The sequence below is a fragment of the Octopus bimaculoides genome, chromosome 24, assembly GCF_046866305.1.
Source record: "Octopus bimaculoides isolate indiv1 chromosome 24, ASM4686630v1, whole genome shotgun sequence".
Taxonomy (NCBI): domain Eukaryota; kingdom Metazoa; phylum Mollusca; class Cephalopoda; order Octopoda; family Octopodidae; genus Octopus; species Octopus bimaculoides.
The window spans coordinates 21,242,949-21,262,766 of NC_142951.1; the positions used below are offsets into that span (position 1 = coordinate 21,242,949).

General features: G+C 39.2%; 1 protein-coding gene across 1 annotated transcript in view; it reads left to right on the forward strand.

The window, feature by feature from the left end:
* The first annotated feature begins 1,687 nt into the window (after positions 1-1,687).
* Positions 1,688-19,818, forward strand: part of LOC106873152 (collagenase 3) — a 35,066-nt gene continuing 16,935 nt past the window's right edge. The window contains exons 1-4 of the mRNA XM_014920379.3: positions 1,688-2,564; positions 7,247-7,373; positions 17,906-18,037; positions 18,440-18,540. Coding sequence (XP_014775865.1) covers positions 2,217-2,564; positions 7,247-7,373; positions 17,906-18,037; positions 18,440-18,540 — 708 coding nt within the window. The 5' untranslated portion in view covers positions 1,688-2,216. The remainder of the gene's footprint in view (positions 2,565-7,246; positions 7,374-17,905; positions 18,038-18,439; positions 18,541-19,818) is intronic.

The window sequence follows — 19,818 nt, forward strand, 5'->3', positions numbered from 1 at the left end:
TTTTGGGAACCACTGATGTAGAGCAATGTCAACATTGGCTAGTCTCGGTGTTTAGTTGTGTATCAATGTAATAAATATTAAAGCAGATAGCCAGTTTATGAGGGAACCTCTGTGTGGTCATTTGACTTGCTGGAAAAAATAGGTGAATTTTCCTAAAATTTATTCATTTAATGAAACTAACTGCTAAGAGACATCAAATTTTTTATTTGATGTACCGAGTGTAATAAAGAATTTTATAACAGTAGCTTTAAATACAATTTCACAGTGTTCAGTTAAGAGGCGGGTACATGGTTACTGATATAAATATAAACATGTTTGAAGCTATAATCCAGCTGATCTTCTTTCAGTCCATGATGAAAGTCTATAAACTTGATAGCCATTTATAACTGTCCAATGCATTTACTCAATTTTAGTTAGCTTACACATGCAGTCATCAGCATCATCATTTAACGTCTGCTTTCCATGCTAGCATGGGTTGGACAATTTGACTGAGGACTGATGAACCAGAAGGCTGCACCAGGCTCCAATCTGATCTGGCAGAGTTTCTACAGATGGATGCCCTTCCTAACGCCAACCACTCCGAGAGTGTAGTGGGTGCTTTTACATGCCACCGGCACGAAGGCCAGTCATGCGGTACTGGCAACGGCCATGCTAAAAATGGTGTATTTTACGTGCCACCTGCACGGGAGCCAGTCCAGTGGCACTGGCAACGACCTCACTCCAATGATTTTTATCTACCTGTATATTTATCTACAAGTTTATATTTCTCCATCCACCTTACCTAATTGTATGCTATTCACTCCTTGCATCAAAATGCCAACCACTGTTTAGCATTTGTGTGTGTGTGTGTGTGTGTGTTTGTGCGTGTGCGCATGCTGAGGGAGTGTTGCGTATGCATATAGAAAAGATACATTTATTGATAACACACACACACACACACACACACAACTTAGTAAGAGCTGAGGTGTGGTGATACATTCTGTTGAATGTGTGTTTGTGCTTGTGAATATGTATCTGTATGTGTGTGTGTGAGAGAGAGAGAGAAGAGAGAGAGAGAGAGAGAGAGAGAGAGAGAGAGAGAGACAGAGAGACAGAGACAGAGAGAATAGATGAGGAGCTGTGTACTTGTGTATGTGGGTATGTATACCAGCATAAATGTGTGCTTGTAAGTGTCCATATGAAACATTGATGTGTATGTGTGTTAGTGTGTATGTGTGTTAGTGTGTGTGTCTGTGTGTGTGTGCATCTGTACTTATGTACGTGTGTACTTTCGCAAATGTGTGTCTGTATTTTTGTTTGCATGCTGCGTGTATTACTTGTGTTCATGTATGTGTTCATGTATGTATGTCTGTACGTGTGTTTGTGTGTATGTATGTTTGCACTTGTTTGTGTGTGTATCCTTGAGTAAGTACTGATGTGATGTCATGCCGAGAGCTAGAGATGCTATAAAGTATGTGTGTGTGTGTGTGTGCATAGTGCGAGTGTAAGTGTAATGCGGTGTCATGTGGGGGTAGAAAGAGAGGTGGGGGTAAATAGTGTTTAGTTTGTCATCCCAGATCCCAGTCCATCACACAGTATCAGTTCGTCTATCATTAAGGTCGTTTCTGTTGTTTTGTTGCCCCGTCTCCTCCCTTATTATCTCTTCTATTCTCATCCCACATCTCTCTCTCTCTCTGTCTACACACACACACACAAGTAAGACATAGGACAGAGACAGTTATTCTCAACGAATATTCTCTGAGAAAAAAAAAACAAAAAACAAACTAAACTAACCAAATAAACAAACAGTTTATAACCTTCCCTACAGAAACTCGTGCTCGCCTGTCCTAGAAAAGTTAGCAAGAATATCTCTTATCTTATTCTTTGAAAGAAACGAAAAGATTTTTGATACAAAGATAAGCAAAAAAAAAGAAAAGAAAAGAAAAAGATACGGAGAAGGAGAGCGGGAGATATTGAAAGTCTCAAAAACCCCTTTTGAGTAAAGAAAAAAAAAGGTGGGGAACAAAAGAGGGGAAAGAAACTGAAAAATACTTCAAAAGGCAAACGCGCGCACACACACACACACACACACGAACTAATAATAATAATAATAATAATAATAATAATAATAATAATAATAATAATAATAAAGAATCAAAGACTCCAAATTCTTCACATTGGCTCTCTTTAGACCTGTGTACACGTTCCCCCTTACTTTCTTTCAATCCAAAAGACAAATGGTCACTTTATTTCTGCCTTTGCCCATCTTACGGCGATGTTTATCCCTCGTTTTCCTTTTCTCGTCTTTCGTCTTCTTTGTAAATTGTTCCACTGATGGAAGAACAACAACGAAAGGAATCGTCATACGACATTTACTGTCGCAGACAGCATCTACGGACTTAGAAGGTAGAAGTTCGCATCCGACCGAAGAAGCCCCAGTTGGTCTACTAGTCAGCACCGCTGCCGCCTCTGCTACCACCATTACTACTACTACCACCACACCCAGCGACGTTAATGCGGGTGGTGATAGTGGTTTTGGTGGCGCTTGGGGTGGGGTTTGGCCCAGGAACCACTTCGAAGGTGTGGTAAGTCCAATATTTTAATCTTTTTTTTTTTTTTTTTTTTAACAGCCAAATCTCTTTCCAATCATATCTTATTCTCTCCCCCCCCCCCTTTTAAATGGACATATTAGATAATGTGGGCCTGGGTTTCCTGCACATACCAAAAAGATTGGATGGTCACGACTGTATAGTCTTTGGTTATATATTTACTCGAACAGGATTGACCTGGACAAAACAAAACAACAACGACTCTTGTGTAGCGATTGTTCAGCCCCTTGTTACCATGGCGTAGCGCGGGGTGTGCGGGCAGCACAGAGGGACCACTTTATTACACATGCGTTTTGCTGTATGTAGTTGGAGAGGGAAACCAATTTGGTTATTGCAGAGGACGGCCAAAACGCACGCTGCTCCACCGACTCCATTCCGGTCTCTCTTCAGAACACAAGAAATTGAAAAGTGGCAGCCAAACTGAAAAGATATTTATATCATCCAAAACAGTCTTTCCCATTTTCCTAAAGAGAGAAAGGGTGTGAGGTGAGAGATTTGGCTGCTATTTCTAGCAGGTCGAGTGGCCTCATGAAGACTACCACGTTTGTTATTGTTGTTATTTAGCCACTGGTCAGCTCTTATCGAGCAGAGTTATGATTAAAGGCGCTCACACTGTCACGCCTGCATCTAAGAGAATTTAATAGATTACATTTTAACAATCTGCGCGTGACAGCAGTGTTGCTTTCCTTGAAATTAATTAATCATTAAGATTATGTGTACTTCGTTTTTCTACTCACTACAGACGTAATTTGTAGTAAATTCACATATCTGCCTCTATTATGTATGCTAGCATCCACTTAATGCTTTTGTTTTACATGCAGAGGGGGACCCTGCAGCCCTATTGCATCTCCTTCTCACTCCCGTAGTTGTTAGCTTGGATGTTGCTGATGTTATAACTATTATTTAGTTGTGCTTGTTGTTTAGCCCTGGGTCAGCTACAATCCAGTAGATATTATGATCAAAGTGGTGCCCCAGCATGGCCACAGTCCAGTGACTGAAGCAAGTAAAAGAGAACCTACTTTATATTTCTTCAGAAGTGGTGTGAGTGGTGTATCTAGTGTGATACACATCTAATGTGACTTTCCATTTATGAAAGACAATAGAGTATACCATTTAATGTCCTCCTTTCATGGTTTGAACAGAACTGTCTACTTTGGTATGGCTTTTACAGCTGGATGCCATTCCTAACACCAACCACTTTACAAAGTGTACTGGGCGCTTTTTATGTGGCACCAGCATTGATGAGGATACCCAGTAACTTGCAAGACAAAACCCCTTGAGTGAGCAAGGAGTAGTATCAAGGGAGGTGGCTTTATGCCAGGTGATGAGGATTAGGGTATGTTGTTGTTGGCACTCCGTCGCTTACGACGTCGAGGGTTCCAGTTGATCTGATCAATGGAACAGCCTGCTCGTGAAATTAACGTGCAAGTGGCTGAGCACTCCACAGACACGTGTACCCTTAACGTAGTTCTCGGGGATATTCAGCATGACACAGTGTGACAAGGCTGACCCTTTATATTACAGGCACAACCGAAACAGGAAGAAAGAGTGAGAGAAAGTTGTATTGGAGCCTCGTGGAGCTTTTAGGTGTTTTCGCTCAATAAACACTCACAATGCCCGGTCTGGGAATCGAAACTGCGATCCTATGACCGTGAGTTCGCTGCCCTAACCACTGGGCCATTGCGCCTCCTAAAGAGGGACAGAAATAGGTGTTTTGCAGTATAGGAGATACATAGGTATCTCAGTTAGAGAGAGAGAGAGGAAAGGGGAGAGATGATGATGTGATGGGGCATACACTCAAGTTACGGGGGGGGGTATAAGTCAAGTGGAACCAAGAAGTGGGTAGGTAAAGTTAGTGAGATTGCAAAAAGGAGAGTTAGAGATGTAAGAAAGGGGGAGATATGTAGTGAGTGGGCACAGGTAGAGGGAGGGGGTGTTGGGAGGATATGTTATGGGGAAAAGATTTGACAGGGACATATTGTATGCAGGTAGGTTTGTGAAGATGCAAAGGGAGAGTGGGAGATAGTGGGGAGGGGAATACAGCAAGTGGTATGTGTGTGTGTGTGTGTACATATCTTTTCCTTGTTTCAGTCATTTGACTGTGGCCATGCTGTAGCACTGCCTTTAGTCATGCAAATCGACCCCAGGACTTATTCTTTGTAAGCCTAGTACTTATTCTATCAGTCTCTTTTGCCGAACTGCTAAGTTACGGGGACGTAAACACACCAGCATCGGTTGCCAAGCGATGTTAGGGGGACAAACATAGACACACAAACATATACACACACACACACACACACACACATATATATATATAAACATATATACGACGGGCTTCTTTCAGTTTCCATCTACCAAATCCACTCACAAATCTTTGGTCGGCCCGAGGCTATAGTAGAAGACACTTGCCCAAGGTGCCACGCAGTGGGAATGAACCCGGAACCATGTGGTTGGTAAGCAAGCTACTTACCACACAGCCACTCCTGCACCTACTCTTACCACACAGCCACTCCTGCGCCTATATATATAAAGTCATATTTAGCATGTTTGGGTATATTTGGACATGATAAAACCTTTTACTGCAGACATAGTCCCAAGAAAAAATTCTTTGTCTAGACACGTGAAAACTTTTGGAGGGGGTGGAGATGAATGAGTGTCTGCAAATGACATCGTTGGGTTGTAGGATGCATACATTTCTGCAGCATTTCACTTTGTCAGCTACGAAAACTAAACCTGACATTCATAGCCTGAATAAGAACCAAATTATTCTCATTAAAACAGCATACAGAATATTTGCTGATGTGCATACAACTTGGTCAAGCTAGGGTTAAACAAATAAGGTAACATAAAGAAGTGTTAAATAAAACAAAAAATTGTTTAAAGTCATGTTTAACACGTTTTAGTGTATTTGCACATGATAATACCTTTTGCTGCAGAAATAGCCCCAGAAGAAAATTCTTCACCAAGATGTATGTGAAAACACTGTTTCTCTTTGTTGGTGGTGGTGGGGAGTGACAAGCTGTGAATTGTGTCATTGGGTCATAGGACAATAAACTATATTCACCTTCAATAATTTGTGCTTCTGTGTCAGTGTGAGATTTGAACTGAGGCTATATTTGAAATCATTTAACGTAACTAGCACTCCATTGGTTACAACAATAAGTGTTCTAGCTGATCTGATCACCAGAGCAGTCTGCTTGTGAGATTAATGTGCAAGAGGATGAGCACTCTACAGACACACATACCCTTAAAATAGTTCTTGGGGAGATTCAGCGTGACACAGAATGCAACAAGGCTGGTTCATTGAATTACTGGTACAACTTACTTTTGCCAGCTGAGTGGACTGGAGCAATGTGAAATAAAGTGTGTTGCTCAAGGACACAACATGCCACCAGGTATTGAACACACAACCTTATGATCGTAAGCTGAATATCTTAACCATTAAGCTATGTACTTTCACTGAAATCATGTATTAAAGTGGCTCCTTTATTGGATGAGAAGCCTGCATGAAGAAATGTATTATGATTTCAATCATCAGTGTTTGACTGCTTTGTTTAGCTGAAAGCCACACCCTTCTGTCCATTGTAGTTTTCATGACCAATTGTGGTCCAATACTCACCAGTGGGTCTTGAACTGTAACAACTGCTGCAAGGCATCCTGTCCAATGCACTAAGAATTCCAATGATCTACAACCTACCTTGGATTGGTACTTGAATTATTGATCCCTGAAAAGATCAAAGGCAAATCAATGCAGGAGGGATATAAATTCAGAGAAAGAGAGAGAGAGAGAGAGAGAGAGAGAGAGAGAGAGAGAGAGAGAGATAGAGAGAGAGAGAGGCAGACACACAGACAAAGACAGACAGACAGACAGACAGACAGACAGACGGAGACAGAGAGAGCAGCAGCAACAAATGCTGCAAAGTATTTTATCTGATGTTTTAATGATGTTGCTGATTTGTTGTGAGGTCAATACTAACCAAATACCTTATATGGACTGGCCGATGTGTTGTGTTCTTGAGCAAAGCACTTCATTTCACATTGCTCCAGTCCACTCAGCTGGTCAAAATGAGTGGCCCTGTGATGAACAAGCATCCCATCCATGGAGGAATATATATGCCAGTGAAACTTGGAAACTGGTCCTCTGCTCCTTATGGAATAAGGGGGACTAACCAACCTCATATGTACATGAAACAGCAAATATGATTAGCTATATGATGACAAATGTTAACCAAGTCATTGCTTATGTGCAGATCCACAATGGAATACTACTCTCGTATCTAGGGTAGTGTTGATGCTATGAATACAGCCATTCTGGGCTATATCTAAATTTAAAGCCATTTGGTTGGGTGGAACACTACCACTTATCAACATACTCCAAACTCTAGCCCACAGAATGCTGTATCTTCAATATTCCCCTTTTACCATTACTACAAAAGCCTTTGTTCCTGAGGTCAAGAGTCTCAAAAGAAGTGTAAACTGCCCCAAATACAACATCAATAGTGCCACAGATAGAAGTGAACACATTGTTCCAGCATATGAAGTCTCCCAGAAGGTCGAGAATCTCCCTAAAACAGGTCAATTGTTCCCTGGAACATAAGACTATAAAACCACAAATTTTATTTCCTTCATTGATTTGCCTTTTTATTCTTTTATTCTAGAATTATCTAATACGGTATGGTTACCTCCATCCTGGTTACGGGTGGTTCCTTGGAAATACTGAAGCCAAAATTGAACTCCAAGCTGCTCTCCAGAGATACCAAAGGGTTGCAGGAATAACTGTTACAGGTTAGACTTGTATTTTTTATTGATTTTTACTGATTTTTATTGATTGTCATTGATTTTTTTATTAGTTATTTACATTTTAAGAATCTTTATTGACTTTTGTCCATTATTATTGATGTTGTTGGTTGCTATGGTTTCTTATATATGGAGAAAACCCAAACTAAATGGTAGTTGGGAGCATTTGCCATGAATCTTGGGGCACTGCCTTGAATTTTTAATCAAATGAATCGACCTCAGTACTTAACTTTTTCTATTGGTCTCTTTGGCTGAATGCTAAGTTATGGGGATGTAAGCACCCCAACACCAGTTGTCAAGTGGTGGTGGGAGACAAACACAGATATGAAGACAAACACACAGATGTATAAACACACACATATATATAAATATACAAACATACATACATACATACATACATACATATATATATATATACATACATACATACATACATACATACATACATATATACATACATACATACATACATACATACATACATATATATATATATATATATATATATATATATATATATATATATATATATATATATATATATATATATATATATATATATATATGTGTATTCATATAATGATATCTACACAATGTATTGGTGAGATAAAACATGTAATCGTTACCAAAATAGCAAAAATTCGTCCACAAAGGTCTATAGTAAACTCCTTATGGATCGATCTCCTTGGTTATATGTCAAAAAACTTAAATAAGAGCTTTGATGCTAAATCCATATATATTACTTTTTACCCTGAGGATGTGTAAGGTAATTTACTTATTTAACTTGAATTGAGAGTTGAATTTGACCTTATACAGAAATGTTGACATAGGTAATAAACTTTAATATAAATGGATATTAGCGTCAAAACTCTTATTTAATTTTTTAATATATATATATATATATATATATATATATATATATATATATATATATATATATACAATGAGCTTCTTTCAGTTTCCATATACCAAATCCACCCCTTAGGCTTTGAAAATTAATACCTCATATGTTTATGCCTGATCTACATGTCACCAGGTCACAAACATTCTCCAACCTCATGCCCAAAAGTGTACTGTCTCTTCTGTCTGCCTTTTCTTGCACTATTATAATGAGCTTAGTTAGCTCTTTGAACCTGACTATGTTCATAATACCTCCACCCAAGCATTCCTGACCCATTTGTTTCTCCTATTCTCATCACCGTTATTGTGTCCATCCTGAAAGGAGTTGACTTACAAAAGTTCAAGAGGAACCATTAATGATATAAATCTTATCAGCCCAGGAGAGGGCCTGTGAAAGAATGGACATTGTCCCTTCCTCCTAACCCAAGCAAGTAAAATAAATATGCTAAGGTATGTCTGTTATGTGCATGTATGAGTGTTTTGCAACTGGTGTGTACAAAGTGTCAGTTACCTAAAATAACGAAGTAATTAATAATTATGTTCAGTGTCATTCATCATCATCATCATCGTCGTTTAACGTCCGCTTTCCATGCTAGCATGGGTTGGACGACTTGACTGAGGACTGGTGAAACCGGATGGCAACACCAGGCTCCAATCTAAATTTGGCAGAGTTTCTACAGCTGGATGCCCTTCCTAACGCCAACCACTCAGAGAGTGTCATTACAGGAAAAAATTTGCCCAACAAAATTGGGGAACCTGTCATAGTTATGTCTATGTGTCACCAAGCTATATACATAGATGCTACATTCATTTCTTTGCAGTGGCAGAGAATGTTCTGAAAGTATTGTTGTTAGAACGGCAAAAGGCTGGAAGAAGTTCAGAGAGCTATTACAACAAAAGGCCTCTCTCTCTCAGATTGAAAGGCAATTGTATTATGCTTGTGTATGAAGGGATATACTCCATGGTAGTGAGATGTGGGTCCTGAATGCAGAGGGCATGTGAAGACTGGAGAGGAATGAAGTTAGTATGCTATGATGGATATGCAACATCAGTGTGCATATGTGACAAATTGCAAATGAGAAAAGTTGAGCATAAGAAGAATCAGATTTGGCATGCAAGAGAGCAGAATAACATTGGTTTGGACATCTGATGTGTATGGATGAAGACAACTGTATAGAGAAGTATCAATTACTTAAAGCAGATGGCACCCGTGGAAGAAAGAGGTCCGTGAGGACATAGAATGAAGTAATGAGGGCTGATCTCAAGATACTGAGCCTCATAGAAATGATGACAATGGATTTAGATATCTAAAGATATGAGGTTTTTGAGAAGACCCACCCACCTCAGCAAAACGAGTTCTAGAAGTATTTACGCATTATATTAATTCACAGACCCTACCCCAATGAACCAAACTGTATCTTTTCTTCATGCACTATGCTTTTCTCTCTTGACACTCCTGCAGTCCAACATCACTCTATCGTCTTTCTCTCATATCCCCATCATTGCCAACAGTATCATTGCTATCCTATTTATTTGTGTATATACTTATGTTTCACCACTCCCCTATATACTTGTGCTTCACCACTCATTGTATTCCCTCTTTCCTTCCCCTCTCCCCTCCCCCACCTTACACTCTTGTGAATTCCCTGCTCATGCACCCTGTCCAATCCTCTACCACTCCATTTACATTCACCATCTTGTACCTTGAGGGAATGCCCTGGCATATTACTCCATCTCTCTCTCTCTCTCTCTCTCTCTCTCTCTTTCTCTCTCTCTCTCTCTCTCTCTCCCTCTCTCCCCCCTCTCTCTTTCTCCTCCTCTCTCTTATCTCTCTCTGACTGGGGCAACCGTGTATCTTCTCTACAGCAAAATACCTGTTTCGGTTCCTCTATCATAGTTTAATTTCTCATCATCTGGCAAAAAGCCATCTCAATACCACTCCCCACACTCACTTGAAGGGTCTTTGTCTTGCAAATCACTTGGTGGCCTCACTGTGTTGGTGCCATGTAAAAACCACCTAGTACACTCTGTAAAGCAGTTAGCATTATGAAGGGCACCCAACCATAGAAACCTTACAGGGAAACTGAACCCAAGACCATATGATTGGGAAAGAAGATTCTTAACCACACAGCCATATCTGCACACACACACACACACACACACACACACACACACACACACATCTGTATGTACATGTTAACATATATGTATATGTACACATACAAACAAACAAACACACACACACACACATCTGTATGTACATGTTAACATATATGTATATGTACACATACAAACAAACAAACACACACACACACACACACACACACACACACAACACACACACACAGACACACACACACACACACACATGTCATCTTCATCTTGTAATATATATACCTGTAACATCCCAAAATTAAGGCAACCAACTTTTTTCAATTTTTCCAAAAGGAAAATATATTTTGAGCCTGAACATTGCAATGCAAAGGTAAAGGAAACACAATTATATGACACTACCATATTTATTCGATATGACCATCTCTGCTTCAAATCACAACCTTAAGTCTAGATGCAAATGCTTCATACATGACACACAGCTGTTCTTGTGGAATTGAAGTTCATTCCTGGTGCAGTTTTGCCTTCAGAGCATTGAGCAAAGAATGAGGATTGCTTGAGAGCTCGTTTCCAAAATGGTTGAGATCTGGGCTGCTTGAGGGCCATACATCCTTGCCTATGAACGACGAAATATTTTCCTGAATCCAGTGTTATGTCTGTTTGGAGCTGTGGGATGGCGCTGAGTCTTGTTGGAAGCTCTAAGGTGAGCCTTGAAAGTGCATATTTGCCCATGGAAGCAGTTCAGCTTCCAGAATGTTACCGATGTATCACTGGGTGCTAATTTTAACACTCAAGGGCACAAAAATGAGGTGAGACCTTTCAGTGGCTCTCATAGCTGCCCAAACCTTAACTGACAGTGGATTTTGATGTCGATTTATAAGTATACCCTCGACAGAACCAGACACACCTTAATGTCAGTCATTCTGGCTGTTCGATGTCAAATTTCTTTTCATCAGTAAACACCAGGTTGGGCAGTGTGCCTTCAGCAATCTGATGCAGGATAAGACGACTTCTCTCCAGTCTCATGGCCTTAAAAACTTGCATGAGCTCATGATGGTGGATCATCTTGTAGGGGTGGGTTCGGAGATCCTCCTTCAGCACTCAATACATCGATGTTTGACTTATTATGTATATAGACGTAGGAGTGGCTGTGTGGTAAGAAGCTTGCTTACCAACCACATGGTTTCAGGTTCAGTCCCAATGCGTGGCACCTTAGGCAAGTGTCTTCTACTATAGCCTCAGGCTGACCAAAGCCTTGTGAGTAGATTTGGTAGATGGAAACTGAAAGAAGCCCGTCGTATATATGTATATATGTGTGTGTGTGTGTGTGTGTGTGTGTGTGTGTGTGTGTGTGTATGTGTATGTGTTTGTGTGTCTGTGTTTGTCCCCCAGCATCACTTGACAACCGATGCTGGTGTGTTTACGTCCCCGTAACTTAGCGATTCGGCAAAAGAGACTGATAGAATAAGTACTAGGCTTCCAAAGAATAAGTCCTGGGGTCGATTTGCTCGACTAAAGGTGGCGCTCCAGCATGGCCGCAGTCAAATGACTGAAACAAATAGAAGAATAAAAGAAAAGAATATCATTTCATACATTGTTGTTGTTCTTTCTGTTTGGCCAAATGTAGTTACATGGCGCCTTCTCTTACTTCATCCAGGAAACTGTAGGTTCTGAAAGTGTTGTTCTGAGAGTGTCGTTCTGAAAGTGTTCTTCTGAAAGTGTTCTTCTGAAAGTGTTCTTCTGAAAGTGTTCTTCTGAAAGTGTTCTTCTGAAAGTGTTCTTGTACACAGCAAAGGCTCGACCGCCTAACAGATCATTTACTAACCAACTTTTTGTGTTCTTTCTTAAAAGGGTATTGAATACCATTTGGAATACCATTTGGAATGGAATTGAAAGCTTATGATGTCTGTGGTTGACTGAATGGTGTGTGTGGGAGGTGGGGACATTTTTTATTGTTATTCAAGCCATCATGTGTCTTCACAGGCTTTGCAAGTAGCTTGGTGGCTGAGTGGTGTAATCTGAATTTGTGTTATGACTAGGAGTATGTGCATTTTGTAATCTTTTGAGGGTGTGTGCATAGGAAGGTAATGGATTTGAATACTATTAGTCTTTTTGTTGTTGGTGTTGTGAAAAATTCAATTGTTCTAACATTGTTGTAAATAACAGCCGGAAATGATGAGGAAAGAGATAAACTGTCCACACCCACATTACACACTCTCTTCCCCCCTCTCTCTCTTCCTCTCCCTCTCTCTTCCTCTCCCTCTCTCTCCCCCTCTCTCTTCCTCTCACTCTCTCCTCTCATTCGCTCTCCTCTCTCTTCCTCTCTCTCTCTTTCTCTCATGCTCTCTCCCTCTTCCTCTCTCTCTCTCTCTCTCTTTCTCTCATGCTCTCTCCCTCTTCCTCTCCCTCTCCCTTTCTCTCCCCACTACTCATCCAACACACCATACGCCAACTTACACACACAACCTGAATCCCACCACCTGCTAATTGAGGATGTCACTGGTTATTTGGGTGGATAATAAAGGCATCCTCCTTTCCCTCCTCTCCCTGCCCCTCCTCGTCATCGCCGCCATCATCATCACCGTCATCATCATCACCACCATCACTATCATGACCAACACTACGACCACCACCACCACCACCATCATCATCATCATCATCATCATCATCATCATCATCATCATTATTATTTTTATTAAGGTGGTGAGCTGGCAGAATCATTAGCACACCGGGTGAAATGCTTAACGGTATTTCGTCTACCATTACGTTCTGAGTTCAAATTCCGCCAAGGTTGACTTCGCCTTTCATCTTTTCAGGGTCAATAGATTAAGTACCAGTGAAACACTGGGGTTGAAGTAATCGCCTATTCCCCTCCATCAAAATTTCAGGCCTTGTGCCTATAGTAGATAAGATTATTATTATTATTATTATTATTATTATTATTATTATTATTACATCACTTCACATTACTGTCACTGCCACCACCACCACCACCACCACCACCAGTAAAACAACAGCAACTCTGACTTTTACATCCATGTATGTTTAAGAAGTAATTAAATCTCATGAAGGGCATCTGGCAGTAAAGCTTTGTCTCAGAAAAATACCCCTCCAACCCATGCCAGTATGGAAAAGTGGATGTAAAGTGATGCTGCTGCCATTGGTCCTGATGATGAAATGAGCTTACAAAGCAGTTTCAGTGAGGTTGCTCAACCAGCTAGAAATATCAGCTAAACTACCACCCTCTTAAAGAAGACAGGACATACAGACACAGGCATGGCTGTGTGGTAAGAAGCTTGCTTCCCACCCTCATGGTTCCAGGTTCTGTCCCTCTGCATGGCACCTTGGGCAAGTGTCTTCTACTATAGCCCTGGGTCGACCAAAGCCTTGTGAGTGGATTTGGTAGACGGAAACTGAAAGAAGCTTGTCATACATACATACATACATACATACATACATACATACATACATACATCCTGCGGATGTCAACATCCCACTAAAGATTAGAGAAAAAGAGAACAACTACGCCGAGCTACTGAGAAATTTACAGATACTCCACCCAGACTACAAGTTCAGATTCATACCTGTGATTGTTGGGGCATTGGGATATGTAACGAACTGCCTCAACAAAAACCTGGAAAAATTAGGGTTCTCAAAACCTGAAAGAAAATGGCTGATTAGAAGACTACAGATTCAAGCCATCAATGGAACTATAAAGATATGTAAAACTTTCCAAAAATTTAGCACATAAATACATATGCATGCATCTAGACATAAAAACGCATCCATAAAACAAACATACAAATCTGCGCATACACTAACACCAAATACTGCACACACACACATATGCACAAATACCTAGATGATGTTAATAAAAGTTCCAATGAAGGAGCCTTGAATCTATGTTAGAGTCCGGCTCTTTCTCTATGGACAAGAAATACAGAAATGAAACTGATTGATAACATACATACATACATACATACATACACATACACACACATATAAGTGTGTGTGTATGTCTTTGTGTGTGAGTTTGTCCCCCATCACCACTTGACAACTGGTGTTGGTGTATTTATGTCCCCATAACTTAGCAGTTCAGCAAAAGAGATCAACAGAATAAATACCAAGCTTTAAAAAAAGAAAAGAAAATATGTAATGGAATAGGTTAGTTTTGACTAAAATTCCTCAAGGCAGTGCTGCAGCATGGCCAATGTCACATGATTGGAACAAGTAAAAGATAAGCGATAAAAGATATTAGATTCACTCTGAAACAGAAGATAACCATCATTGAAATGGTTTGCTGGATCAAGCTTGACTTGGGGTTAAACAAACAACAACATAAATAGTAAAAATGATTATAATAACAACAAGAATTGTCATATCATATATTAAAAATTAACTGATGGAAAAAAAATAGGGAACAAAAAGGAGGAAGAGGAGGAGGAGGTGATGCTGGTGGGGTCGGTGGAAATGTGGTTGGTCTGGTGTTTATAGTCTTCAAGCAATTTTTTTTTTCCAACAATTGGGTTTTCCTGCTCTCTGTTTGACCTTTTATAAATATGCACCAAGTAACCTTTGATCTGTGTGACCTTTACTACATCTTACACCCACTCCCTTTTGCCTTCCACTAGTTCTCTACCCTACCTAGGAGGTTAGTTGTTCTAAAAGAGGGTAGGTGTGTATGTGTGTTTATGATATGTATTATATTGTGTGTATGTGTTAAGGATATATATTGTATATGTGACTGCATATATATGTATGGATGTATTATATATATATATATATATATATATATATATATATATATATATATATATATATTTCTATAGATAATATATATATATGTATATATACATACATATGTGTATATACATATATATATAGATATGCATATATGGGTACAGGACGTCACAACAAAACGTAGACAACATGGAATATGAAAATAAAGTTGGGTACGCAAACAATGAGAAAAACAAATGGAAAACAAGACAAGTAACATAAAGAACGACCCTTCATCAGTTGTCAGTTGTCCTTCTACTCCTTATTTCGAGCATTGAAAGACAATATAAGACTTTGAAGGCAGTTGCTCCCGCGAACCAAAATAAAATTTGGGATTTGTGGAGGGTCAAAGTTGGAAACAAAAACAGGACAGTGGAGAAATACAAGGAAACCAAATGAAAATGAATATGGAGGGTCAATTGACCAGAGGAGGTAAAGTAGTGAATGCTGGAGAAATATTGTCTTTGACAAGAGAAAAGATAGAAGAGGAGATAGATAGGAATATGTGCAGTCTGTACACGTGACCATCGTCCATCTTTCTTTTCCTCATGTGATCATCTTTCTTTTTCTTCAGTACCGTCATACAGACTGCAGGGTTTCATTGTCTCTTTTGTTTTCTATATTTTTTAGTAATCTCCTGTTCTAGGATTGCAAATGCATAGATTTCAAAATGTGATGTAGCAATTACAAGTCCAAGAGAGATTGCACTTCATGCTAATATTACATTTTATATCCAGGTCTTCTTTGAGATATGTTAGTTCAGCTGTTTTGGGTTGTATGGGTGATCACCAGGAAGAGAGTGCTTCCTGAGGAGCAGCTCACTGCTGACACATAGGATTTTATTTTCTTTGTTTTTCAGCACTCTGTTTTTATGTATTCATTTTTACTGCTGTTGTTTAGCAGGTGCTATCTGAGAGAAACTGTATGATATCCGAAGACTGTCTGCATTGACCTCATGCAGCTAGCTCCCTTATCTCTTTGCAGGTAAAGCCTGTTGATATTACTGTTTCTGTGGAAGTTGCCAGTGGATGTCAGATTCTTGTGGGTTTTAATGCTTATGAAGTGGCTTTCCTCTACAAACTGTTTGAAAATCTCAAGAATCAGCACTGATACTGCAAAAGTATTGTGGGATAATGTCTTGTAAGAGGAGAATTCTGACAGCCATAGTTTACTAAATCTGCTATAATATTCTTGGGTCACTCTATCCTTATTCACAGCACCTTTGCATATGTTTTCATCAATGCCTAAGTTACTTGCTGCATTCTTTGTGTGGAGCAAAAGAGATAGTGAAACTGTCGATGCAAAGGTTTTGGGTTTCAGGGAATTGACATTCCTTGTTCAACAATCAAATAAAAACGTTTTTTTTTTTTTATCAAATTCCATTTCTATGTCAGCTGAAAATGTTATAACTCCAGTTGTTTTTTGGCATTGTTAACATTTTTAGCACAAATATTCAGGTCATTCACAAAGAAATTATGGATTATATTGATATCTCTACCTTTGCATGTTGCCATTTGGTTTTTGCAACAGAAATTATAATGGATTTAATGCCAAAATGAACAGGATTACAGAAAGACTACCTTCTTGGAATATTCCCTTTGAAATATTTATAACATAGGAGACAATTGTTCCACTCTTATCTGTAAGTGTGAGAATTATTTTCCAGGTTTTTCTGAGCCTCTCAGTGACAGCAACTCAGGTAGCAAATACTTTTGCCAAGTGTAGAGACATCAACAACCATGAATGGGAAATAGAGTTGAATGCTTTCCTATAATCAAGCCATACTCTTGTAAAGTTTCTTTGCTATTTTCTTACTTAAGTGTGTACAGTTTTGTCGAAAGTTGTTCAGCATAACCCTACACTCCCTTTCTTCCACCTGCCTGCTCATCTGTCACTCATCCTTTCACCTATGTTACAGGCTGTATCTCTTATATAGATTCAGTGGTGTCCCATACTGCCCACCTCAGGCACTTCATGTGGCATGTTCCTAGTTTTACAATTCACTTGCAGGATGGTTTTTCAAATTAGAATTTTTGTTAGGTAAGCTTGTGGTATGACAGCAACAAATTCCATTGTTAGTATATGTCGACACTATGCCAAGAGGTGAACTAACTTACATGTGTAGAATATCATTAAGTAGTTGAAGAAATAACGACTATGTGGGATCCACACAATCATTGTTTCCTTTATATACCACAACTCCATCAAGTAGCAGAATATACTGCACACTCCAGGTTTATCATATGTAAGGCTGTGTTTATTGTCTGAACATGCTTGTTACTTCTCTATTGTGTAGTCACTCAATGTATAGCAGTAAGTTGTGGTGATGACCACAATAAATGTGGGCAAGGTAACATGACAGTAACCTATGTCTCTGTATGTCTGGTGAAGGTGTACACATCAATACAGTGTTTGAGATCGAGGAGTTTATTGGTGTTATTGCTATGTTTGTGTGGGAGAGATAGGGACTTGTTAGTTAACCCTTTTGTTACCCCATTTCTGTTGAAATACACTGCCTTTGTTTCAGATAATTTTGAAAATAATGAAGAATTTAGTCAAACAAATTTCTCATTATTAATCAGGTGTTTGGAAATTTTGATGAAAAGTTTAAATTTAGATTGCTTTTAAACAAAGAATTTTTATCATAGAACCAGGAGAGTTTCAGGTGGGTCAGTATGAGAATGGTTAAGGAAGATTTGGTTTATAATATTTTGTTCTATTTTCTGCAGGTTTCTTTGATGAAAGTACATTCAAAATGATGAGGAAAAAACGATGTGGTGTTCCAGATATGAATTATGCACCAAGTTTAGGTCTGAGAGAAGCTATTTCTCCACGTCGCAAGCGAAGATTTGCTTTACAAGGTAAGTGGTCAGTGAATGAAGCATGTATTAAAACATTCTGTTAAATGAAAGATCTGGGAAATTTTCTCACAGAGTAATAGATTTCATGACACCATATCATCACTACCACAAAATCATAGTCACAACATCACCAATAACTTGGAAATGTTATGTACATCTCATTCAAAATAGAACATCTATATACATACGTTAGATTACTCTGAATATGCAGTTGTGCCTCACAGAACACAGCTTGGATGACAACCTCTTATATACACTAATACACATACACACACACACACACACACACACACACACACACACACACACACACACTGATGCCACTGCCATGTAACTGACACTTTGTGCCAGTGGCATTTAAGTTTGTATATATATTTGTATATTTGTCTTTTCAATCTTTAGGGTCAAAGTGGAAGCATCGTGAAATTACATACAAGGTCAGTGACTATCCCCAAAACCTGTCCCACCATGATGTGGATGCTACCATAAACACTGCATTCAAGGTAAGAAACCATTATTATTATTATTACTATTATCATCATTATTATTATTATTATTATTATTATTATTATTATTATTATTATAATAATAATTATTATTATTATTATTGAGTGAGAGAGCAAAGCATGCCATCAAAGTGACACTGGGGTAAAATATGCGAAGCCCAGTATGCCCATTATGACTACCTGTATGATAAGGGTACACCAGGCACATGCATCACAACCATATGTGCGTGACATGGTGATCTCATATCAAGATAAACAACGCATGACCTTGCAGGTGGGACCCAGTTAGAATTTTGTTCAGGTCGAGTAGCCCATCCCACTCAAAAGGTCCCTGAATAAGGTTTGTTTAAAGATGTTGAGCAAAATACCCATGTTTCCAAAGGTGAATTATTCAAATCCCAAAGAATTCCTCTCACCACTTGGCTATGATGCTCCCTCACTACTTCTGCTCGTGATCAGAGATGCACATATCGTCAGCCATCAAGGAACATGCTCAACTGGTTAAGGTGAAACAACTGACAAGCAAATCTGTGGTATTGAGCAGAATATTTGCTGTATCCCATCTTTTTATACCAAGACAAAACAATGTACATGATACCACTTCCAATCAATTAAGATCAGAAGCCATGAGAGCCACTGCCTGGTACTGCATCCGGGCTTTTATTATTATTATTATCATTATTATTATTATTATTATTATTATTATTATTATTATTATTATTATCATCATCATCATCATCATCATCACCATCATCATCATTATTATTGAGTGAGGGAGCAGTGCATGCCATTAAAGTGACACTGGGGTAAAATATACGGAGCCCAGAATACCCACCATGACTACCCGTCCGATAAGGGCACACCAGGCACATGCATCACAACCATGTGTGCGCGACATGGTGATCTCATATCAAGATAAACAGTGCATGACCTCGCAGGTGGAGACCAGTCAGAATTATCTTCAGGTCGAGTAGCCCATCCCACTCAAAAGGTCCCTGAATAAGGTTTGTTTTAAGGAGTGGCTGCATGGTAAGTAGCCTGCTTACCAACCACATGGTTCTGGGTTCAGTCCCACTGTGTGGCACCTTGGGCAAGTGTCTTTTACTATAGTCTTGGGCCGACCAAAGCCTTGTGAGTGGATTTGGTAGACAGAAACTGAAAGAAGCCCTTCTTATATATTGGGCTGTCCGAAAAGTTTGTGCCGATTTTTAAAGGAAAGAAAAAGGTCAATAAATACTTGCCATTACATTTTTAATCAACCAAATATGAACCATT